The sequence below is a fragment of the Ochotona princeps genome, chromosome 18, assembly GCF_030435755.1.
Source record: "Ochotona princeps isolate mOchPri1 chromosome 18, mOchPri1.hap1, whole genome shotgun sequence".
Classification (NCBI taxonomy): Eukaryota; Metazoa; Chordata; class Mammalia; order Lagomorpha; family Ochotonidae; genus Ochotona; species Ochotona princeps.
Genome location: NC_080849.1, coordinates 50366362 through 50392732, shown reverse-complemented (window position 1 = coordinate 50392732; position 26371 = coordinate 50366362). Strand labels below are relative to the sequence as shown.

The window sequence follows — 26371 nt, the reverse complement described above, 5'->3', positions numbered from 1 at the left end:
ATTATATTATATTATATAAATATATATATTAAATATATATATATATATATATATTTAAAAGGAAGAGAGAACAGTTCGATCCAGGAAGTGTCCAAGGGATTAGACAGAACAATGGGGACAGTAAGGGACACAGGAGAGACACATGAGGGAGCAGCTACAAGGAAAGGAGAAACTTGTGTTTCCAAAGGAGTTTGATTACTGTTTGTGGCTGGAGAAATTTAATAAACAAAGTGAGAGCTTGCTGCCATTTGAGATCACCGCAGGTCTTTCCGTTGCCTAGGAATGCTTAGAAAGTACAGTGTGAAAAACACTATTAAGAGGCCAAATCTAAGAGTTATGGGAGTCACAGAAGGGGCAGAAAGAGAAGCTGAGTTTGCAAATGTATTTAATGAAATAATAAAGGAAAGTTTCCCTAATCTAGAGAAAGAATTGGGAAACAAGTTCCAGGAGGGGCACAGAACTCCCAACAGGCTTGATCAAAAGCGATCTTCACCACGACATATGATCTTCAAACTCTCTTCAATTGAACATAAGGAAAAATCCTTAAATGTGCACGTGAAAAACATCAATTGACATATAAAGGAATGCCAATTAAGCTCACAGGAGATCTCTCACAGGAAACTGTACAGGCAAGAAGAGAATGGAGTGACATATTTCAGATTCTAAAAGAAAAAAATTGTCGGCCCAGGATAACATACCCAGCAAAGCTTTCTTTTGTCTTTGAAAATGAAATAAAATTCTTCCACAGTAAAGGTAAGCTAAAAGAATTTGCCTCTTCCAAACCTGCCCTACAAATGATACTTCAAGAAGTTCTCTTGACAGAAAAGAGGAACAGCACCTACCAAAACCAAAGGCAAATGGGAAGAAGATCCCAGTAAGATGACAACAGAAGACTAAACCAATGACAGGACCAAAGTAACACCCATACCTATTAAACTCTGAATGTAAATGGCTTAAGCTCAATCAAACATCATAGATCAGTACATTGGATTAAAAAACAAAACCCATCTGCTTATTGGCTGGAGGAGACACACTTCAACAAAGATCAGCGGAAACTATATCACATGGGTTTTGTTGTTTTCTGTTGTTTTCATCTCTTCAAAACACTTCCTTCTGATTAAATCATTCAATCACTCGTAGATCATGCAGTGGCAACATTTTCTTCAAGAAGGTTCTTGATTTTCATTTCTTCAGCTACACATTAGTCATCTAGTAGCATGTTATTTAACTTCTTGGTGTTGTTAATTTCTTTTTTCTCCCTGATGTTGATTTTGTTTTGTGGCTCTTCATTTAAGGGGATGTATAGTAGCTGTGTAATGGAGACTGTCATATCCAGTAACATGTTATTTAACTTCAAAAAAAAAAAAAAAAAAGAAAGAAAGAAATGGTAGTGTTTGCCAAGCTTTGGAGGGGAAGATCAGCAGAGGGGAGAGAGCTCCCTGACAATCAAGATGATTCCAAGGAAAAGGTGTTTTTTCCTAACATGAATTTAAAAAATACAGTGCTTTAGGACGATTCTAATTCCTTGAAGAACTACATAAATAACCTTGAAAGTAAAAAAAAAAAAAAAGAAAGAAAGAAAGAAAGAAAGCACAGTGTGTTCAGGCACACAGAGAAAGGTTTGTGATGGAACACGTGTTAAAGTCAAGTGGAAGGTTGACTACGCGTTGCTTTTGAGCTGAGACTCAACCAAGCAGGCTGCTTAGGATTCCAGCTGCAGCAGACGCCATCAGCACACACACACACACACACACACACACACACACACACACACACACACAAATTAGAATAGAGAACAACAAGGAAAGCTTAGAACCAGACAGGAAATGGTCAGCGTGGACCCACACATACCTTACTAGGTAGGACACAAAGATTAGTTACTCCTCACTAGGGTACTGAAGATTTCTCTGCACACCCCTCCTAAAACTGTTCTGCGCCTCAATTGTTGACATATGCCTTGTTAAGAGTTATAACCCAGTTTAGACTATCCTAAAATCTGCCAAGTTCAGCAAAATTATGCTTCAACACTATAAACTGCTAAATACTAAAATGAAAATAGACATGAGACAGCTGAATAGTACCCTATAGCCAGCAGTATATAAACTGTATAGAAGCCAGCAGTATATAAAATGAAATTGAAATGTCAATGAAGCAGTCACAGGATGTGGTTAAGAACTTGCACTTTTTTGAACATATTGGTTACTCAATACCATGGTATTGAGAAAGCTGCTAGGAGCCTCCAGCCACAGCCAGCTGAGCCCAGCAGGGAGCATCCAGCAGCCTGCAGTCACTCACCCCTAAGGGCCAGACACCGCTCCTGAGGACGACACAGGCAGCTAAAACAGCTGTGACAGCTGCTTTCAGAAGTCACTGGCTGCAGCAGCAACAGTTCTGCTCTAGATTGTGAGTCTGGGAGTTCCCATCACATGTGACTCAGAAAAGAAATTGGTGGTATTTTGTCAGAGGCCAGGTTTCTCATGGATTGAAATGGTGACTGGGTCAGAATCCATTATTTACTCCATAGCCCAGATCAGCCTCATTGGGGCTGATCTAAGAATTCAAGTCCTCCTTTTGTTTAAAATTTGTAAGAAAGTATGACGTTTAACCTCTCTGTTGTTCTCCTTTTTGCCCCTCTAGGATGAATGTGATGGAATAGATTGTCTGAATCTAACTCCTACTATACACACACACACATTCACACACACACACACACTCACACACACAAAACACCTGCTTCCATCTTCCCATTGTTTCTCTAGGCCTCCACCATCCTGCCACACAACTTCTCATATGACCAGAAGTCACTTGCACGTCAGATTTAGTAAATTCAGAAACAGTCTTTGGGACGTGATGCGATAGCCTAGCATTTAAATCCTCGCCTTGCCTGTGCCCAAATCCCATATGGGCACTGGTTTGTGTCTCGGCCGCTCCACTTCCCTTCCAGCTGCCTGCTTGTGGCCTGGAGAGGCGGTGGAGGATGACCCAAGGTCTTGGGACCCTGCACCTATGTGGGAGACCTAGAAGAAGCTCCTGGCTCCTAGTTTTTGATTATCTTAGCTCTGGTCATTGCAGTCACTTGAGAATGAACCAGCAGATGGAAGATCTTTCTCTGTATCTCTTTCTCTCTGTATATCTGCATTTCTGATAAAAATAAATTAAATCTTTTTTTTTTAAAGATAGTCTTTGTTAATTTTTAGGCAACTGCTTTCTTTGGCTGTATTCCTTTTGCCTTTACTATTTGACTTTCAAAATTCATCTGCATCGGCTAATACACTTACACAGTTAAAATGCTTAACTTATTTTTCTCTCAGTCAATACCCATAGTAGGCTGTTTCTAGGTTTAGTTCATTAACAACACAGCCTATTTTTAAAAAAGATTTATTTATTTTTATTACAAAGTCAGATATACAGAGAAGAGGGGAGAGAGACAGAAAGGAAGTTCTTCCATCCGATGATTCACTCCCCAAGTGAGCGCAACGGCTGGTGCTGTGTCGATCTGGAGCCAGGAGCCAGGAACTTCCTCCAGGGCTCCCACGAGAGTTCATGATCCCAAAGCCTTTGGCCATCCTCAACTGCTTTCCCAGGCCACAAACGGAGCTGGATGGGAAGTGGAGCTGCCGGGATTAGAACCAGCGCCCATATGGAATCCCAGTGGGTTCAGGGCAAGGACTTTAACCACTAGGCCAGGCCCAACACACTCTATTTTATGACACAAATCTCAAATGGCAGTGGTTACTGTTTTTATTCCCACGTGGGTGGATCCACCTACTGGTTTCAGATTGCTTGAATAAAATGGAAGAAAGTTCTAAGATTGTAGAGCTTAAATTAAGTTTCATTTTCTATTTGCCTACATGTAAACATTTCAAGTTTTGTAGCATTATGATTTTAATAGTTTACTACTGATTTGTGCAGTGGTTCCCTGGCCTTAATTTTTATAGGGCAAAGACTCTTTGAATTGTAATCAACTAGAAAATAGTGCAGAAAATGAAAATATGTAAAACTTGTAGAAATAATTACTCCATAGTAAAACGAAGCAACCATTGGCTGAATGATAACTGTTCTTTACAGAAAATAAGGCTGGTGGAGATTTTTGTGCCTAGTCTTTAACGATCCAACAATAAACAAGCTAAGCTCTACTGAAGAGTTTGTTACATTTGGGGTCTTGAGCTTACTTTTTGGTCACATAAACTGAAATGTTACTTTCCTCAAGGATTCGAGCAGGATACAGGACCTCTGTGATCTGACCAAACCATCCAGAAGCTAAGCCTCGAGTCTCTGTGGTCTTTCCCTGTGTCCCACTCATCTTGGGCTTTCTGCACGTGGACACACATGTGCTTGCCTTACAGCCCGACCTCCCAGTGCAACGAGGAAGACCCGAGGCCATATCACAGAGCGCTGGAGGGGGACGATGAACCTCTGCCATGGCGCTGCTCAAATGACACAACCAACTTCACTTGCCTCTTTCACAGCAACCCAGATGATGTAGGAGGACACAATCTTGATGATGTGCAGCTCCAGAATCCACCACATGAACACCTGCAGCTTGTGAAAATACTCCAGGAATTTCAGGAAGAGCACAGTGAGGCGGTCGATTACCAGGTGCCATTTGTTCCTAAGATCTGCAAAGGACGAGACACACCACGAGCAATAGGGTGATCTTCCAAGTCATTACGTCATGCCGTAAGGTATCCCTCCTAACTTTCTCAGCTGTCAGTGAGAGGCTACAATGTACTCATAATGAAAGAGTCATAAGGATATCCTAATTTGGGTGGGCAAAGAATTCCAAAGGGCAATGTTACTTTTAAACGCCCTTGAGGTAAAATAATGAAAGTTTGCTTTGCTCATGTTAAAAATGGCTCTTTCTTGTTGCTGTTTGTAGTTTTTAGTTTCTTTTTTAGAAAAATTAGATCTTATTTTTTTAAATGAAATGACACTGCCTGAATTTCTTCAGCGTATAAAATAGCTTGAGCCTCTTCTAAATGATAATTTTTTTGTCTAATTGGTGTTTCTGTATGTGGCCAGTCTCATTAACCTCAAATTAATTGCTCCAGTCTCCCCGAAAAGGCGAGCCTGTCAGAGAGCTGCCCCAGGTAGAAGCAGCCACTTCTTGCCATGGCAGAAGGGAACACTAAGAATTCAAAGGACCCAGTGCACACTTTCATGAAATGATCCGAATCATTCCAATAATCATTGTTCATCAAATGAATTCTTTCTAATCGCATTGAAAGTCACACTAGGACTATGCGCCCGACCGGTATGTCATCATCTTTGTAAACAAAATCTCACACAGAACTGAGTACTTCTCTTTGTGCATCTATTTTGTCTGAATTGGGTAGGTATAAGTTATGGTGCCTGTTCTGGAAATGATTGTGAATTATGAAATATGCTTATTTACACATGGCAATGATAGTCCACTCAAAGGGCTAGGTAACGCATGTGCATGAGTAACAGGCGTCAATGGCACGGGCAGCCAAGCAACAAGCACACACGGCTCACATACGGAGTGTGTGTGTGTGTTGGGGAAGTGCTCCTTCAGCAGGGGTCCTTCACCCCACACTGCTCTTCAGTTTTCTGCTGGGCCAGGGAACAGCACAGTCCGGGCAGGATCCTGCTGTCAAGGCCCCAGAACATCTCTGCAGGTGCCTCCTGCCTTCTGTTATCCTGTCTGCAGCCTGCCAGACGGTCCTGAGCCCCCCATCCCTGGAAGTGGTAGCATTTCCTGACCACCGAAGCTATTCAGCTCTCATTAGGCTCTGTCCCAATAGTATTTTAGATCTGGGAAGATGTGTAGAGGGTTTAAAAAGTCCCTAATAAAGCAATGAAACAGGCACATATCTAGGGGTTGGCATGAAGTTATGGTTATCCAATTGGTGATTTTCTCCTCTGGGTCTTGGGCCCTTAAGCATTAGAACAGCTAGAGTGATATATGTTTCCTTGAGGATGGTGTTCCTTGAATGGCTTTGTAAAGATGACATTTAGAGATTCTATGCCCAACAACCTGTTTCTGAGCTTTTCAGAGGTTGTGCCAATAGTCTGATTCTGGTGGGAATGGCTTCTGGAAGAGGTAGCTCATGGATACAGCCCCTTGATGCCTTCACAGGAGCCTACGCTTGGCTCAGGAGTTGATGGGCTAGCCACTTGCTCTCTTCTCCTCACTCAGAATAAACAGGGAGTTGCTGGCGTCATTGGGACAGGAATACATATGAGGACAGCAACAATAGCAAACAACCTCCAACTTTCATGCCACTGCCTATGTGTCAAACAGAGGGATTCTTTCATCGCTTAGAGCAAGTCCCTGCTTCCTGTGCTCATTCAGGCAGCCAGCACCTCACTTGCAGGCTGGTTACCTGATGTTTCTCCCTCCTCCTCAGACTCCTCATCTCCGTCCTCTTCAGACCCTTCGCTGTCTTTCCCAAGCTCAGCCTTCTCGGAGAACCCCTCTGCTTTCTCCTCTGCGGCCTCGGTCAACTTCTTCACTTCCGGTTTCTCCAGGCCCGCAGTCAGGTTCATTGCCGCGAGGTCTGGAAGACTTCCTTCAGGGTGGGCCAATCTGCGGGCAGAAAGTGGTCGAGTCAGGAGCGGAAGGGGTGTCAGGATAGAGTGGAGTGAGGGGCAGGGAAAAAGAGGGGAACCAAAAAATGAAAAACTGGAGCATGTGCAAAGACCTCACACGGTGGGGTGTTAGCATTTTGACACCATTTGTTTGTTGGTTTCTTTTAAGCTCTTTCTAAAAACAATGAACTCAGTTAGCTCTGGTTAGCTTTTCCAATTCAGATCTCAGTAACTAGTCAGCAGTGAGTACTCTGGACACCTAAACTTGACATTGTTCCCTAGGGGAACGTGGTCAGAGTTTAGGATGTAGAAGCATGAAACTGCATCATGTAGAGCAAGCATTTCATGGCTTCACAGGGGGACTTACTCATTTTGGTGGATTGGTAATTTTTTCTTGATGCTGCTCAAAGTAATTGAAATAGAAAGGAAAAAAAAAAAGGAGATGAGAACAGAGAAATGATAAGGACTGTCAGATCACATATCATGCTACATTTCATCCATGATTGCATTCCTGTGTGCCAAGGCCAAGTGCATTCCAGGATGGCCTCCGTAGCGTGCTTCTGCTATGAGCCTGAGGACTGGCAACTGGTCTGAGAGTGGACACAACTGCCACTTTGTAAAGGAGAGGACTTAGAGGTGCTGAGGCACATTATCTCATGCTTTCTTACAAATGCAATAATAATAATAAATTAAATACAAACAAAAAACCTTACAAGAATCAAATCATTCGCATGTTATAACTACTATTTCTATTCTTGAACCAGGAGTGCTTCCAGCCAGCCCTCTGTGTAGACTACTCCCATTCTGCCTTCTTCTAAAGCAGGTGCAGTGAGAGCTGAATGCATCCAGGGCATCTGAACCACACCCAAGTGACGGTGATGGGTGCAAACTGTTGGCTGACAGCAGTGGGGATACGGAGAGCTGAGCCAGAGTGAGTGTGAGGGACAGAGATTTCTACCACGCCCGCCAGCAACCTATGACATCATCACTGTGCCGAGTGGACAAAAGCATGTATTTTACTCACATCCGAAATATTTTTTAAATGGTGCAATCATACATAATCAGGATGCAGATTTGTGGTGCGCAGTGTCGTATTTTGTGTGTTTTTTTGCAGTGTCCTATTTCAATCATGTGTAGTGATAATATTAGGATAAATGTATCCAGTCCTTGAAGCATCAAAGAAATGTTTCAAAGAATAATTCGGGAATAAACGTACACATTAGGAAAAGCGTCTACTGGAAATGTTATGGTCTTCTCTGTTTGCAATAATCACTCTGTATAGTCCAGCCTGGTTGTAACAGAATGGACAATTCATAATATTGCAATACTTGTATAATGTGGATTCAGCATATTAACCTTTGCAAAGTTTAGTCGATTTACCAGTGCATGAAAATGTTTGGCTAGATTAAATCTAAACCTAATTTCTGCTGGTTGATTTTCTCTCTGAAAACACTTATGGGACTGCCACGCATGTGCACTGTTTAGACTTACTGAGGAAAACCACTCAAAAGTGTGATACACAGGCGCTTTTGAGACTACCAGAAAGCAAGTGCTGGTTTGATGCAGAAAGAACATCTGGGCATAGTTCAGCTTTGGTGAGAGGAACTATGTAGACAGATGATTTTCTCATTTGCTTAGGCTGGTCCATTTGCTTTTCTGACTTTAGGGGAGTTAAGCACCTTTAAACTACAATACTGTTTCACCCCCATTAGCACTGTGCATCAAATGTCGGAACATATCTTTGCTGCTCATGCTTTGTTGGGACACTGTATCAGACACGGGGTTGTTGATGTGTTTTCGCTCTTTTCAGCACTGCCCGGGGACTGTGTGGTGTACAAGATGTCACCTTTCCTTGGGATGAGATCTTGGTACAGCACCTGCCTCCAAGCATCACTGCTGTGATGGAGGGCTACTCGCAGCAATGAGGCTTTCTGAAGCTGTTACTGTGGCTACATTCCCAAGTCTTGATTGCCGCAGCTCATCAGGACACAGGAGTTCTGGCCTCTAGGTAGAACTCGGGAGAAAAGACACGTCAAGCTGCACACGGCCAGTTGCTCACTGACCTCTAACCTCGTCTTCAAGAGGAACAGGTCAGGTGCCACACAGGTACTCTGTGGCCTGTCTAACCTTGGAAGTGTGCAATGGATGACAAGTTGGAGAGGTTTGATTCTGCACTAGGAAGTGACTTTGAAAAGCATTGCAATAAGTCAGTTTCCATGAAGGAATATGGACATGCTACCATGGCAAAATCCTCAGTGTCAATGTAATTCGTTTTTAATATCTTGATGTGGATTCTGTGGCTATGTAAGTTGCATTCATCTCATTCATTAAACACTAGAAAAAAAGGGACGCTTGAAAAATGTTTGGTTTTTATGAGCAATGTTCAATATTATACTGCTTATTGAAGCTAATAAAGTTATTTTCTAGGATTCAGAACTTCTGATGTTTAACATACAGCTATTGATATGCAGATTTGTTGTCATAGCCAAATAATGTTAGTAATATCTCTAAAATAGTTTACCAGCCATGGATTGAATATATTAGCTTTTATTTCTGCACATATGAAGGAAATAAACATTATTCCTTTTAAAATATCTTAATTCATATTAGTCATTAAGTCAGTTGTAACATTATCATAACTGCTCATATTATTACAATTTCATCATAGCGACATTCTATGTTCAGTTAGACTTTCGTGCCTTATACCTTGTATTTTTTAAGTTTCATTCAGATCGTGGTTTCAATTGTGGATATGGCTTCTCTTTGGGGCTAGAATAAACTTTTTGAAACACATGTTCTCCTTATAAAATAACATTGAGCCTAAGAAATAAGTTTTGGGAGAAAAAAACACATATTTAGTGTATTAAAGGATTTCTTGTTGGGGTTGGTGCTCGCATCCCAAATGGGTGCTGGTTTGTGTCCCAACTGCTCAAGTTCTGATCCAGCTCTCTCTTATGGCCTGCGGAAACAGCAGAGGATAACTTGGATCCCTGTGTCCACATGGGGACCCAGAAGCAGCTCCTAGCTCTTGCTTTTGGACTGTCTTGGCTCTGGCCGTTGGCAACCATTTGGGGAATGGACCAGCCGAAGGAAGATCTCTGTCTCTCCCTCTCTCTTTGTTAAGATCTCCCTTTCAAATAAAAATACATAATTCTTTTTTAAAAAAAAATTCTTATTTAATTCTAATGAATATTAGCTTGTACTAAATGTGGACACTCACTTTACATATGGCATTTCAGAAGCTTGTCTTATAGAGCTACATTTCTTTGATAATATTTCCTCTGAGACATATCAGTGTGCTTATCATGTTGAATTTGCACAAAAATGGAAGATTCCAGCAGATAAAACAGTAGTACTAAAGTTGGAGTGCTTCAGGTGTATAACTGTATTGGGTAACTTGTAAGCGCTCCTGAGTGAGCCCATTGGACCCGTGATTTGAAGTGATGGGTGTAGACGTCTCAGGAGGTGAGCCCAGGACAGTGGCCACCACAGCTTGTAGAGACGCTGCTCAGGAAGTCTTTTCAGGCATCTCCTTCTAAAGCAAATGTTCTTGCTTTCTAGGAAACAGGAATCAGAAGAGAGCTATTGCCTATGCTTGCACGACGGGGTTTAAATAGTTGCTCAGTATTAGTAGCTAGAGTCTCTACTGAACAGCCAAAAGCCTGATGCTGCTTTTTTTTCCCTCCAGGTTGTCAACAAAAGTGGTCCCCAAAGGCACCAGACAGTCCTCCTTCCTCCTGCATCAGCGATCTACACAGCGACTCATCAAAATCTTCCTTCTAGAAGGTCTGCCTCTTCAGGTTATCAACCTTAGCAATTTTTCTGAGAGAAATCCCTGGGATAAAAACCCAAAAATCCTTTGAAGTGTTACTTTTTTTAATCAGCTTTATTGCCACAGGTATGTTTCAATTCACCAAACTCACTTAATGTCATGAACTTATAGGGGAACATTTTAATTTAATTACTTAATAAAGTAAGACTTACTTTGTTAATATAGATCCCTGAGTTCCTTTGAGGACAACTTTGTGCGCGACATTTACAAAGCTTACTTTCTGTTCTGTGTAAACATTGCATGCTTTTTTTGTCTCCCCAACTGGAAGAGACACACAGATAGGGCCATGTCTTGGGACCATCCTGGGACGTCGTGGGATGATGCAGACATGCAATCTGATGATGACAGTGTCCTTCTTTGATAATAAGTCAGTCCTTCAAGTACAGATCTATTTGCAGAACTGATGTCTTCTTTAACTATATAGTGCTGCAGCTATTTTCACATCATGCAGTCAATGTCAACTTCATGGGTAAGGTTGGTGAGGGGGGACATTTTAGCGAACTGTTCATAGAATTCAGGCCCGAGTAGCTTATGCCTCTAATGAGAGAAAAAAAAAAAAAAAGACAAGCAGGGGACAGAGGACTTGAAGGCAAGTGTCAGGACAGCAGCAATGACAGGGAGGCCAGATGAGTTTCAGCAGGATATGGGCATTTGGGTATTTATGGGAGGGGATGTGAAGGGGGTGGTTCTTCAGCTGAGCTCCCACTGATGTGTTCAAGAGAAGGACGAACTTGCAGGCAAGCCTTGACCTAGTGCTGCCAAAGGGAGGCACGAACAGGACAGAAGCTGGCACCAAGCCCAGAGGCTGGGCAGCACCTGAAGACCCCGGGCCCCCTCCACACCCCCTGGCAGCACCATTCAATGGAAGCATCAAATGATTCGATGTGCAGAACACACCCACGAGCATGCCTGCGACTGCTGTTTGCTCTCTGATGCCAACACTCTGGGCTGAGGAAGCAATGAAGGCTGTAACATACCAAGAAACAAGACAGGAAACATGGGAGTACCCACCTATTGATCATGAGATACACACGCCCATTGACTTTGGCATGGCTACGCGGGGAGACGGAGCACAAGGATGCAGTGGGGGCAGGTTGGAGAGAGAAAGAGGAGGGTGTTAGACCGAGATGAGGGAACAGGTGCACCTCCATCCACAAGGGCTGCACCCGCAAATTCAAGTTTCCGCGGGAACGTGAACAGACAGAGTCAGGAAAAATGCTTGCAGATCACAAATGACTCCCTTCTGCTCACCCTCCCTCCTCCCGCATCTCATTAAAAATGTATAGTGTTTAAATTTCTCAAGGCCCGTTTCATCAAACAAAATGTCATACGCATGGTTCATCGGAATTCCTTCTCTAGAATTAAGATAAATTGAAAATCCTAGAAGTAACTAGATCCAGCATATAATACTCTAAGATTTTCTAAAACCAAAATTTGAAAATTGTTTTATTTCTATATGCGCAACAATAATTTCTAAAACAAATCCGGGACAAATTAAATTGATATGAAATTGCTGGATCTTCACATAGTCCTTAATAGCTTATTAATTGTATGTCAACTAATTCTCGCCATGATTTTAAGTACTTTATATTACTGTTAAGATACAAAGGAAGTGACAATATTGAGATTACCTACTTATAAAGAACAGTCATTTCTTCCTGCGTATGCCAGAAACATTTTCATGCTGCCTGCTTTGTAAATTCACCATCAATGCTAATTTTGCATACGGGTGACTTGCGCTAACAGCGTATGTGCGTGCATACACACATGAATGCACTTCAAAAAGTTCCCAGAAAATGAAATTAAATGATTTTGGCACGAGAGATTTTGAATTATGCATATGAGGGATCTTCACACAGTTCATAAGCATGCATATTCTGAAAACATTTCAAAAATGTTTGCACCAAAAGAAACGTGCCTTTAATCCATTTCCTGTCAACTTTTAAAAGTGGCCCCATGCCTGTAACAACAACAACAAAAGTATGCCAATCAGAGAAAGAGCATTTGGCTATTGCAGGGATGACAGTGCTGAAATCAATTGACTCCAGTGGGTCAGTCATTCCCCACTGTGGCCCATCTCTGTGAAGAGCGCACTGGGGGTGTGGGAGCAGAGGCAGCAGGGCCTGCTAGTCAATCCCAACTCTGAGAATTTCTTCCTCTCTTTAAAATAGCATTGACTTGGACTTAAGGGACGAAAAGCTACTGAGATGAGAATATTCATAAGGAATACGCCACAAAGGACAATGATTGCTACAAAAGCAAAATATTGGGTCTTTCATGCTAAACTCCAGCATGATCCTAAAACAGCAAGTTCTTCCTATTTCATTGGGTATTAGAAAACTCTTTTCACAAGCCTGGAAGTGAAACATTAAATGTCCAGACTCTTTGGCTCGCTGGTAGGCTGTGCTTTCTTCTCTGTATGTGTATCTTCTGGAAAAATTCACTGCTGGGACAGTGCACAGGGCTGGGCAAGAACATGCCCCAAATCTACTTCGTTCTCAGGCCATGGGGAGTGCAGCAGGAAGGGAGGCGGTGTGCCTCTGGACAAGGGGCAGGTTCCCCCTACAACCTGTGTAGCTCAACATCACTACACATTCTTCTAAGGGATTCCAGAAGAAACTCATTTTTCATATATGCTAGGTGCAAAGTCTATGACCCTGGGATGAGTCAGGCCCTCTCTTGAAAAACCGTGAACAGGGCAAGCTTTGTTCTCCTGGATAAGGGTTACTGGTAAGAAAAGCTCCTATGAACTCAGGGAGCATTAGGAGGAGGCAAACACAGAACGGTATAAAAGGCATTTGGACAACAGCACTATTAAAAAAGATATTATCTACAATGATCAATAATTAATCTCTTTGACAGAGCTATCTGCTTTGCTTATTGAAAGAAATGACTTCATTAAATACGGCTTTTGAAAAAATGTTGAATATTTGCAGTCTAATTTTTACCTGGTCACAGCCGAGAATCAAATATAAGTTTTCTCATAGATACTATAAGCAAGGCCAAAAGGAGCATCAAATAATCTTTTCTAATGATTGCTAACTTCTGCTTTTTTTAAAAAAAAAATACAGCCATTATCTTGGTCAATTTATTTTATATAATAAAAACACCCAGCTTATTTCTTGGGGTGCCATTGTGGTGCGGCCAGGTAAGCCACTGCCAGTGAGGCTGGCATCTGATACAGGTGCCAGAACAAGTCCTGGCAACTCCACTTCCATTCCAGCTCCCTAGTGATGCACCTGCCAATGCCGCAGAAGACGGCCCGCTGCGTCAGGCCCTTGCTACCCACGTGGGAGACCCGGATGAAGCTTCTCGCTCCCGGTCTTGGTTTCGCCCAGACCTAGCTGTCGCATGTATTTGGGAAGATCCCTCCTTCTCTCTCTCTCTTTGCCACTCTCCTCCAAATATTCATAAGTTATTTCACATTATTTCAAATAACTGAAAGGCAGAGTGTCACAGAGTGAGAGAGGGAGAGAGACACACACACAAGTTCATTTCTTAAATAGCTACAATCTAAGTCAAGAGCCAAAAAAAAAAAAAAAATAATCCATCTGGGTCTCCCATGTGGAAAACAAGGATTTGAATACTTGGTCCATCCTCTGCTGCCTTCTCAGGCATTTTCACCGCAGTTCAGTGGCAAGCTCAGCAGCGGTAACTAACCCGGCATGCTGATAGGAGATCCCGGCCTTGCAGGCAGCAGCTTAGTCTGCAGTGCCACAGTGCTCAGTGCCCTTGGCCAACTTTTAACATTAGGGTGATTTTCCTGATGGTAAATTTGTTTATCACTAGCATCTCCTCAGATTTTTTTTTAATTTGTTCTGCAGCAAGAAGAAAAACATAGATGCGTCATAACGTTTCTACCAATTGTCCCAGAAATATTCAAATATCCCCCATTGTCTTCTCTTTTTCCCTGTCCTTTTTTTTTTTTTTTTTAACTCACAACTTTGTCCTGAACTTTTTACTCAGAGAAAGCTCCAGGCTGAGCTCCTGTGGTGGTGGCAAAGCTGACTATCTCAGCAAGGTGTCTCCTGGTTGCTCACCTGTAGATGGTGTTGTCTTCCTTGCTGGGGATGGCCTTGAGGTCTGTGAGTTCAAGGAAGCGGTCGTGGAAATAGTGAAGGTGTAGGATGCACACCAGGAGGAAGGAGGTTGGGATGAAGATGCGCGTGAACAGCTCGGCCACCGTGAACTGCTTCAAGCCAAGGTCCTCCAGCCTGCAGCAGACAACAAAGCGAATGCAAGAGCCTGTCCGTTCATAACACCTACACAGCAAATGGCACCCCACTCCCTCACCGCATCCAATCAGCCCATGTCTATGATGGCCTCTGTCTTCACTGACTTCAACCCCACCCAACTCCTTTGTGAAAGTCTTGGCTTCTGGTGCCACCCTGCTCGCCTGCTGTCTCCATGAAGACCACCTGTACTCCTCACTCACCAGTAGATCCCCCACTACTCACTCTCCACTCTGTTCACGGCTTACTTCAGAAGTTGTTTACACCAAGTGGGTTTTTCTTGTGTCCTGTGCTACAATATAAGCTCCACAGGGCTGAGACTGCTCCTTTTCCTGGTCAGGAAAGTGTTCCATATCACATATTGAAAACATCCCTACAGAGGTGTTTATTGAGCTGTGGGTCATTCTTTCTTTTTTAACTTTTCTCCTGGCCATTATAGTATGTTCAGCTCAGGACTCATTCGGATGAGATTGTTTTTCACTAATTTCACACATTAGTACAGGAGCTGGCACCAGGTGTCACCGGCCCAGGAAACACCTTCTTATCCTGACAACCCTGTTGGCGTCGACAGAAATGTTCTCTGTGGCTCTCACGAGTCCTTAGATTCAAAACGCTCAGCAACAGGAAGGAAGAATGCTTATTACCTTATCCATGGGCACTTTTAAAAGTGTGTGGGAAATGCAATGAAAGGATACGTGCACATTGGTGTGCAAAACTGAAAGCCACGTAGGAGGGGCTTCAACAGGTTCATGAGAAACGTGTATGATGAAAAAGCTATGCATGGATTTCAAAACGTTTGCAATAAATAAAGTAGGGTTTCATTTCATTGCTTCCGTGAGCTTTTTGAAGCCTCCTTGTTGGATTCGGCCCATCCACCTGTGAGCTGAAGAACTGAGCTCCTATTTGTAGTGCAGGAAGCATGGTCACTCAGTAGGTGAATTGCACATGGGCCTGATGTTAGAAATGTCCTTGCATGGAAACAGGGCTGACCATTAAGCTTTGACCACTATTCATAGAGTACCTACTGTGTTCCAGGCTCAGGGGTAGGTCAGCGGGACTTAAAGATCAGACTATGATAAACTCTGTGTTCTGGAAGCTTAAAGCATTTGCTGGCACCCTGATTTATGACAGTCTGGTGATGTTTGGAGCCGCATTGCCTTCGACTCCAGCTCATGTCATTTTGTTGACCCATTTACCACCCAACTGGCTTACTTTTCTTTTTTCAATCCAGTCATATTTTGCCACAGGCCTGGGAAGTTTTCAAACTGATATGTATATATAAAGATAAGCACCAGCATGGTGTAAATAACCACCGACATCCAAAAATACTTCAGAATTTTCCTCCACCACTCATAGTGCACCTGCAAACAAGAGGTGGAACAATCCATGAGAAAGCAAAACTGCTGAGGGTCCGTTCACAAAAGTTCTTCTAGACAAAGGATTATCTGTAGACCAATTTGAAAGTAAAGTCTATTTAACCTTTCCCATTTGAAGTTGGGTGGATACAAGTTTGATCCCATTCATTCGACCTCTGGGTAAGTTGTCGAACTACACAGAGCTTCCACACTCGCCTCTAAAATACTGCAAAGTTGTTTTGAGAACAGAAATTATAGACAATATTACATAACATTAATTACAGAAAATATTTACAAGGTCTGCAAAAAGTTCATGAAAACGCCTATTTTGAAAAAATAATCCATGCATTTCAAGATTTTTTGTGCAGAAATAAACTCAGCTTCAAATTCCACTTCTTCATAAATGATTTGAAGTCTAAGAAATTATATGTTGGTTATCTGTCATCCTCGTGGAATTTGTGGTCAAGAGAACACTGCATCCTCTGTTTTGAAATTCAGAGATAGCATAGGAATACAAATATGAAACTCACAGAGTTTAAGAGTTTAAGATCTCTGCTTATCATAAACTTGTAGATACTCACCAAGAAATACCTGCCTTAAATTTTAAAAATTATTCAGAAATTCATTGGTTGCCATGGGTTGTTATTTTGGCCATGCATAACGTTCTCTTGTTTATTACAGTTATATTGTTTGTTTTTTTTTTTGTTTGTTTGTTTTTTAAGATTTTATTATTATTGGAAAGCCAGATATACAGAGAGGAGGAGAGACAGAGAGGAAGATCCTCCATCCGATGTTTCACTCCCCAAGTGAGCTGCAACGGGCCGGTACGCGCCGATCCGAAGCCGGGAACCAGGAACCTCTTCCGGGTCTCCCACGCGGGTGCAGTGTCCCAAAGCTTTGGGCCGTCCTCAACTGCTTTCCCAGGCCACAAGCAGGGAGCTGGATGGGAAGTGGAGCTGCCGGGATTAGAACCGGCGCCCATATGGGATCCCGGGGCTTTCAAGGCGAGGACTTTAGCCGCTAGGCCACGCCGCCGGGCCCAGTTATATTGTTTGTTAATAACTTACACGTGACTTTGTGAGACGATGACTCATCACAGTATGATCTTGCACAAGTTTGAATTCATGACACCTTACGGCAACTGACACATTCTACATACATGGGAACACAAACTCACAACCACATACACATAAGCACACGCCGATGGGCCTGGAACACGAGGGCACTCAGCCAGAACTCTTAGTTATCCAGACTTTGCTATTCTTAAATCAAGTACTTACAAAAATTGCATGTGTTTTGTTTTTGTTGTTCTGAATTTTTAAGAACTAGAATTTGAAAATGAGCACACTGAAGAGTCATGTCCCATTTTGGTATTCTGAGGACAGAGTGTATCTGGATTTCCTCCATCACTTGCTCTCGTGAGCTCAGGGATCTGATGATCCTCTCTGCAAGGGGGAGTCCCAGGTGCCCCCGGAAGAGATGTGAGACACCATCACCCACCTGGTACAAGGCCACGCAGAAGAGGAAGAGCACCATGTAGATGATCTTGTACATTACAATCTTTCCCTCGAAGCTGACGAAGAAGAACATGCCCCCGCACACGTAGATCCAGTACTTGATGAACATGGCCACCACCAGGTTGCCCAGCACCTTCATGATGTCCTGCTCGTCGTCCTCCTCCACCTCCTCCTCCTCCACCTCCTTTCTTCTCTCGGGTTTCTCCTCCTTTGCTTCCTCATCTTCCTCCTTGGCTTGGGGCTCCCCTTCCACAGGAAGGTCGTGAAGTTCCTCATCTTCAAACAGAAAGCAGTGTGTTACCTGACTACAACCACACTTCGAGCATGCATGCGGGGCAACAGGCACTTGGTGGGTTATTATTTCATTTGAATGATTTCATCCTGTTCTAATAAGCCAGGACATATTCATCACTAACGTCAATTTTCACAACCTTTTTGAAATACAAATTAAGTGAAAATTAATTTGAAAATATATTTATGCTAATCACTTTGCAACATCATTCCTTCTGATATAAGGATAGCTTTATAAGGCTGAATCTAGAAAAAGAAGCAAGTACCATCAACAACAACAAAAAATGACTCTGTCACTTTCAAATTTGAATTGTTTCATGACCCTTGGCAATGCAAACAATACTTCACTGAATGCTAGGAGAGTAAGTTTTTAAGACCAAGAGTGCATGGTCGGGTCAAGTATAATTCAGTGGAAAGAGTAATTACAGTTTAACCATATGCAAAGTAATTATATGCATTGGAGTTAAAAACCTATTTCATCCTGCTTTAACATATGCTAATATATGAGGCCTGTCTCCGTGTTACCAAGGTTACTTAAAATTTCAATAATATTTTCAAACAACCAGTGGATTCACAGAGTGGTAGGGAGTGAGAATGAAGTGAATTTCTGAACTCAAATGAACCAATCTTCCTCAACTTTGAATCCAGAAATCCAAATTTATATAGGCAAGGTTTAAGCTTTATATCAGGCTTGTGTTCTTGCAAAGCAACTCAGTGGTTAAGTTAGAAACTACACACACAGACACACAAACTCACACACATTCTCTGTATGTTGGTTTTCTCACGCTTACTCATCTTCAAAACTTTTGAAAGATTGACTTATTTGTTTAAAAGGCTGCACGACAGAGAGGAAGATAGAGATACCGCAACAGCCAGGTCAACCAGGCTGACACAGGAGCCTACTCACGCTAGCTGGGGTCCCTGGCCCGAGAACTTGGGTCATCTTCCAATGCTGCATAGCCTCCTTGTCAGGGAGCTTGCTGGTGGGTCAAGCATGCAGGACGCCAATGGGCACTGCTGAGATCCCATTGTTTCAAGCAGTAGCTTAAAATGCTGCTCCCCCTATGGAGTTGTCTCATTAATTAATTATGGTTGCCTTGGTATTTAAGTTTATTTGGCTTACTCTAATTTCGTCTTACATTTGTGGTTTTTTTAATGAACGATAATAGACTAATAGTAATACTTGTTGGCACCTTCAGTAACACTGACAAGGGACGACACATGCAGTGAAAAAGCTTGCTTGATCACATGATGCTGTTAGGGACGATTAGCAGGAGCCAGACCATCTGGCGGATGAAGGTGTGACTTGGTCAATGTCATGTACTGGGTGGTAGTGTGTCCGAATTTGATTACGCTATTAAGGGGCAGGAGGAAGAAACAAAACAGTCTCTCGTAAATATTCACCCAAACATGAGACAATGTGGTAAGAATGTATGAACTGTTGCTAATGCAGCAAAAGTTAAGGCAAAGTCTGGTAGATTATGGGTGACTGGGCGCGTGGTCTATCACTTCACAAACACTGCAGCTATCGCCTGATTATGCTGTGGCCCCTAAACAAATGTGGATGTTGAAACCCAAAGTCGTAATAGTACCAAGACAAAAACCGAATTCTATGATGCTGTTTGCATAAGGTGAGCAGGGAGAGAGGTCCTCAGGTCCCCAGGGTGTGCCCTCAGATGGTGGTTCTCTTGTCAACATTGGTTATAAAGGCCTGAGCTGAGTCCAGCCACTGTGTTCGCCCTGGCTCAGCAGGTGGAAGTCCTCTGGCCGCCCGCCACAATCCATCCTTCACTCCCTCACAGACTGATCAATGTGGCTCTCAGCCTTGGACTTCTTAAACGTGAATGAAATAAACCTTGCCTCTTTTTCAAGTTTTTTGTTTTTTTTGAAACAATGCTGTGCTTGCCTCTTGATTAAGTTCATGGCTCTCAGCGGAGCTTCTGTAAACAAATACAGCCTCTTTTTCAGAAACAATGTTACCAAACCTCACCAACAGTCTCATACTGGATTCTACCATCACTAAGCTTATACTGGCAGGTGATCCATGTAGTTAACAAGAAAATTATTCTCATTTTACCTATGTAGCGAGTCTAAAATGACAAAAAAGAAACTGTGAGAATGCATTTAAAAAGTTGATGAAAATATGCATATGTAAAGTATATCGTGTAAAAATTATGCACTTATTTCCCAAATTGCAGCACTAAAATAAACTTATCTTCTGATTCCATGCTCCATGAACTTTTTGAAGCTTTTGTACGAAAACACCCTCCTTTTAAAATTCTTTACTTGATACTGCGTTCTTTTTCAGAAGACCATTTGATTTTGCAAAAGAATTGAGTTCATTTCCTGATTTGAATTCTCCCTGAAGGAGCGACGTTGGAGCGCACGTTTCTGCTCCGTACGACTTAGTCTTTCCTTGTGTAAGAATCAAATGACGTGTTTCTCAAAGTCCCTGTGAACTCCCACGGGGACCCTGCAAGTTCCACTCCAGGATGTTGTCACTCCTCGCTGCTGGTTCATGTGCAGCCCAGGGGTCCCCCAAAGTCCCCCGGTGCTCTTTCTCTGCCACGGCACTGAGCCCCAAATCGCCAACGACACGGGATTTACAGGCATTTACCTTTGTCTTCACTGTCCTCACTTCCAATTTTGACTTCAGATAAAAGGGCTTCCTTCTCTCGAAGGGCCTTCTGCTCTGTGAGGTGCTGTCTTAACAGAAGCCAGAAGGTGATGGTGAAGAGAATCTGAAAGCAGAGAACCGGCAGAACAGGAATGAAGCCGCGTTAACACATCTCATCCAATGCAGCTTCTTTTTTTCGGGTTCTGGTGTGGGCACAAGAAACCTCATTTTTTTTTTTTTTTTTAATCTGAGCTGGAATCAGGGAGCTACCTGGCTTCAAATGGAAGTTTCATCTCCTGCAGAACCTTTGTTGGAGGGCGCCAGGGGTCAGCCAGCCCTGACCAGGTCCCAGAGATGACGCTGGCTGGCAGTCAGCTTTAACAACCCGACTCCCCCAGTGTGCTCATCCGTGACCAACTTGCCCCTGACAGTGACATCATTACAGTCATAAAAGGAAGATGGCCTTCTTGTGGGATGCTTCTTTGATTCTGTGCTCCTTACTCTGAGGGCTTCTGAGCCGGGAAAAAGGAACTGTCCTCCAGAAAATACAACTCCACTACTCCAGAAAATACAACTCCACTACTCTATCAAAGTGAATGAGGAATACTCGAAGTACTCAGACTTTAGACTAACATTTTCTTCAGGACTAGAAGAAGAAAAAAAAAACCCTTTTGATGTCAGAGGATTCCATTTTTTGGGGATGTGGCACCTGGTAGTTTTTTTGATACCAGGTTTATGTATTTCTGATACATAATTCACACAGCATACAGTTCACAATTTAAAGTGTTGAATTCCCCTTTTTAAAAAAATTTTATTATAAATAATACATATTTATTAAAAATTCAAATACAGAAATAAAATTCTCTTTTTTAATGTTCTTATTATGTATTTATATATTTCCAAATACATATTTATATGATTTCTTTGTTACATATTTATTAACTATATACCTAACTATTCACAGATTTGTGCAAATTCACTGCAATGAATTTAAAAATATTTTCATCACCACAAAAAGCTGCCCAGTCCTTATCCACCATTAGTTCACTTTTTATCCCTAGGGATCGACTTCATTTCACATAAATGAAATCAGATGTGTTCTTTTGTAAGCGGTTTTATTAGTTCACATAGGAAGTATGTAAAAGTTCTGCTCCTCTTTTATTCTTCTTGATCGTATAATATTTGTAAGGTTCACCTATATTTTAACACTTAAAGCACTTAACTTATTATCAAGCAGCACTCCACTGAATGGAAATATAATAGATTTTTAAAGCCAGTCGTTAGCTGACTGCATGTGATAGGCACTTCGTAGACAAACCTTTGTGTGAATATATGTTTTCAATTTTCTTGGACATAAAACTTAGGACTGGAATGGACAATCTTAGGATAATTCTGTATTCAGTATTTGGAGAAATTGGCAGCATTTAAAGAGTAAAGTTTTTTTGTTTTTGTTTTTGTTTTGTTTTTTCCCCAAAGTGCTGCCCTACTGTGCATTCCCCCAAGCAGCAGCTGACATTCCCTCAGGGCTGTCTGCTTTTCTCTTTTTGGATTTTTTGCCATCCTAGAGGATGTGACATAGTGGCTCACGGTGGTTCCCAGCAGGCTTATATGCAGTACTTGCCAAAGAAGTGAAAAAAATAAATAGGCAAATGAAGAAGTTCATTTTCACTTGGAGTGACTGCCCATTTCACTATCCACAAACGCCCATTTATCATTTGTTTTCATTATAACTCAATGCCAAGCATTTCTCATAAATATGTTTCGTGCTGGTCCTTTGGAAAAATTGCTGTTAACAGTCTGAAAGTCGTTGAGAACTGATTGTAAATTGGGAAAGAAATTTTGATCTCTTCCGCACATTCCTAGGATTTAGGAGGAACTGGGGCTGACGGCTTCTTGCCTAGAGTTGGTGACTGACAAGGCACCTTTGGAAGGCACCACTGGACGCAGCTGGACGCAGCCAGGAATGAGAGGACTCAACAACATGGCCACTCGGTCAGGCCTGGGCGCCCGAGGACATGCAGACCTGGGAGGACCCCAGGCCGACTGCTCTGCCACGGGGACTCATCCAGCACTCTGCAATGCATCAAGATTGCTCTGTGCTTAATTACACGTTTTAACAAACATCCTTGGGTTGAAGAGTCTATGAATCTATAGCCTGTGGCAAAATATTGCCCTGTTTTTTTTCCCCCTTGTCTGGTTCCTGGGTGCCTTAAAGTACAAGTGCAGATTGCAGGTTTCCAGAAATTCTTTTTGAGACATGAGCAACAGTTTCCCAAATAACGTTTCCCTCCCAATCAAGTATTAATTTTAGATTAATTTTAATCTAGATTAATTTTAGATGAGTATTAATTTTAGATTAGTCAGGAGGTCATGGCACACACATTTTTAGAAATCTCACTGGCACCTCCAGTTAGCTTGAACTGGATTGGAGCAGTCCAAAGGAAGAGGTTTGGAATGGCTTTAAGAGCCCGGATCTCTTTAACAGAAAAGACGAACTGCTGTGTGTTACTGTGATGTGTGTCTGTGTTTAAGGGAAAGAGGAAGAGAATGAACGTGATGTCACAGGAAGGTGTCTCTGGAGCGCGGTGAGGGCCTTGCGGTCAGGAGCATGGCTAGAGAGAGAGAGTAGGAGGGACGGATGAAAGAATGAATCCAGTGTTCCTGGCTATGAAGGCAGGAATTACCACCGCCTCTCTGATCGCCCTTGGTATCCACCTGCTGGTGCTTAACCCTTCTTCATTAAGCCTCTTGCACAGATATGCGCTCATCACCCCATTCGATTCCTGATTGCCTGGATATGTGATGGTGATAAACTGCTAAAGATGACTTCTCCCAGGAAAGACAAATTGTGTGTGAGGTAAATGAACAGCATTTGAGGGATGTTAACTTTCTGCTTTGTTTAAAGCAGAACATTTCAAGGCTCATCCGGCGCACGAAGGTTTATTTTTGCTGTCTTAGGGGCATCCATAGCCAGGGGATGTGTGTTTAAAATCTGGTGCTTTGCTAACACAGCAGGTAAGTCAGGATGCCTAAGATTCTCAGGTAAGAACTAGTCACATGACCTATGAAAATAAATGAGTAATGGAAAGATCATTTATATTCTAACTACCAATGAAGACATACCGTTTAGTCAGGAGAAAAAAAATAAGCATCATACCTAATTTTTGCTGCTGGCAATGTTTTTTTTTTAGCACAAAATTGGAGGAAAAGTCATTAACATCAGTGATTATCTGTAACAATAACTGAGCATTTTTTACAAACTGATTATCAAAGCAAGTTCTGCAACGCCTTTGTATTTTTACAATGTATTTTCTGATTTCCACATTTATTATTCATATACTAGAATTTATACTGTAATCTTTCTTTGATTGGAAAGCATTAACTTTCTAAGTAGAAAAAAAGCACGACAGAATAAATGTTCATGTTTCGGTTGTAGAGACTGCCAAGCAATAAAAATTGTTTCAAATATTTCTTTTTGAGGTAGTGATTATTTGGAGATGATTTTAACAAGATTTTGCTTGATACAATTATTATTGTGATTTTTACCCTTACACTGTCTTGTTTCCTATTTATTTATGCATTTGTTAATTTTTGTTTTTCATGACACAGTTCCGTAGGCTCGCCCACTTCCGATTCATTTACCTTCGAAGCAAGTTCTCCTGGCTCTTTCTTTTCCAAAAACCCTGGGACCTTTTTAATTTCTGGAAGTTCGAAACTCCATATGTATTGCAACACCAGGAGTAGATTTCCATACACCACCATGAAGGGAGAGCTGATCATGGCGTATTTTCTCCTGTTGCGAATCATCCACAGAGTACACGACCAGATCAACAGCACGAAAGTCAGCCAGCTGTGGTAAGTGATGCTCCAAGCCTCACGGGAAGAAAAAATGACCACAGTCAATGCCGTGCCCCACTCTGCAGAGACAAGCTGACTTCATGTAAAACAGCACAATCATGTTCTCTTAATACATTTATTTTATGATACAGTTCAGTAAGCTCAGGGATTTCCCCTCCTCCCCAAATCCCACCCTGCCCCCCTTGAGCGTCCCTGTATTATTATCTTGGTCCTTCAAAAAACAGTCCCAAGTCCATCATTCTGCCATGTAAGTGTGTCCTGACATTGTAGGTATAGACAGAAAGTCCAGCATCCCAATGTCAAGATCACGTAAGAGTTTCCTGGGGAGTCCATCTTTGATTCAGGAGTAGAGATGCGTACTGCAGTGCGTCCTCACTGCTCCAATGATAGTTTCTATTATCTACCCTTCACTGCTCTTCATTGTTATCTACTCTCTCCTAACATAGCTGGGAGCCAGCAGCTATTCTGAAATGCTTACAAACACTGAAAAATATATTTGAAAGAGTGACACACGAACAAACAGACCGACCTTCTACCAGCTGGTTTTCTCCCTAAATGGTGTTCCTAGAGGCGGTTGACCGGCTACACTAGAGCACCTACCTTAAGCTTACAGGTTTTCTTTTGATGATTGATTAATTAATTAATTAATTTGAAAGACAGAGTTACAGAGAGAAGAGAGACGGGGGCAGGGCAGAGAGAGGAAGAGAGAGAAAGAGACAGAAAGTTCACTTGCATCCACTGATTCATTCTACAAATGGCCACAATGGGTGGAGCTCCTTCCCGGTCTCCCATGTGAGTGCAGGGAGCCCAGTACTGTGGCAGCCTCGGTTGCTTTCCCATACACATTACCAGGGAGCTGCATTAGAAATGGAGAAGTTGAGCTGGAACCCGCATCCACATAGGATGCTGGTGTCATGCAGCTGCTGCACGTGACGGCTTTACCCACTATGCCACAATGCCAGCCCTAAAGTTAAACTTTTTAAGCTCCATTTTTCCACAACCTTTCTGACGTATCCTCACAGGTGTGAGAACACTCTTAGTAGAAAATGATAATTCAAGAAGATAATAAACCACAGAAATCAGAAAATTAACATGAGGCAATTGTATGTTGGGCTTCTACAAACCCCAGGTTACGCCCAGTTAATATGAGACAGTCCAGCTTCTGTCCTGTAAGGGTTAGAACTGACATGGGTCAGACCCCATGCTCCTCTGTGCCTGTTAAACTTTCAGATGGCAGCGAGCAGAGCAATCTATACATCAGGCTACCAAATACTATTAACTTCAGGAAACCTGTTAGCTCTTACCATGATCCCTGCTACCACTTTCCACTTTGGGTTTTTTTTGTTTTGTTTTGTTTTGTTTTTTGGTTTTTGTTTGCTTGCTTGTTCTGGTAAAAATTGTCTAGATCTGTCTGGGACTCACTGAAACCCACTGCATTTCTGAATATCATGAACTATCAGCAGTTCATCTGCAAGCCTGTTCTGTGTCTGGAAAGCAGTCAGGTACAAGAGAACTAAAGAATCAGCAAAGGACAAAGGTTTCCTCTCAGCAACCGCAGATTTACCCTGAAGAGTCACTAGGGTTATTTCAAATGTTCAATGGGGCCAGCGGTGTGGCACCACGGCCTCTGCCAGCAGCCTCTCCAGATCAGAGAGATCATTCAAGTCCAGGCTACTCCGCTTCCCATCCAGCTCCCTGCAGATGAGCCTGGGAAAGCAGCTCTCAGAAGATGATCTAAGTCCTTGGGCTTCTGCAACCTAAATGAGACCTGGTTGGAATGTCAGGCTCCTGGCTTTGTCTTGGGCCAGCTCCAGCTACTGAGGCCACTGGGGAGGAAAACAACAAATGGAAAATGTCTCTCTCCTCCCTCTCTCTCTCTCTGTATATTTGTGAATGTGTGTGTAATTCTCTCTCTGTTTCTCTGCTAGTCAAAGAAATAAATCTTTTTAAGAATTACAACCACAATGTTTTTAAAAATGCATGCCAAGTATAAACTCGAAATTAAAATAGCTTTTATTAAAATGAAGTCACAACTATCATCACTTTTTTTCAAAAATACTATTTCTTGCAAATAGCAATTATCCAAGTTAAGGCAACATTGAATGTCTTTGCATTAA

At 42.2% G+C, this 26371-nt stretch overlaps 1 protein-coding gene across 6 annotated transcripts in view; it reads right to left on the bottom strand.

Moving 5' to 3' along the window:
• The window catches only part of PIEZO2 (piezo type mechanosensitive ion channel component 2), a 405850-nt gene that overhangs the window by 83426 nt on the left and 296053 nt on the right, over positions 1-26371 (bottom strand). For all 6 annotated transcript variants that reach the window (XM_058676955.1, XM_058676950.1, XM_058676952.1 and 3 more), the window contains 7 exons: positions 24039-24269; positions 20397-20520; positions 17472-17764; positions 15829-15977; positions 14425-14598; positions 6348-6550; positions 4459-4619 (listed from right to left, as the gene is read on the bottom strand). In XM_058676955.1, coding sequence (XP_058532938.1) covers positions 4459-4619; positions 6348-6550; positions 14425-14598; positions 15829-15977; positions 17472-17764; positions 20397-20520; positions 24039-24269 — 1335 coding nt within the window. The remainder of the gene's footprint in view (positions 1-4458; positions 4620-6347; positions 6551-14424; positions 14599-15828; positions 15978-17471; positions 17765-20396; positions 20521-24038; positions 24270-26371) is intronic.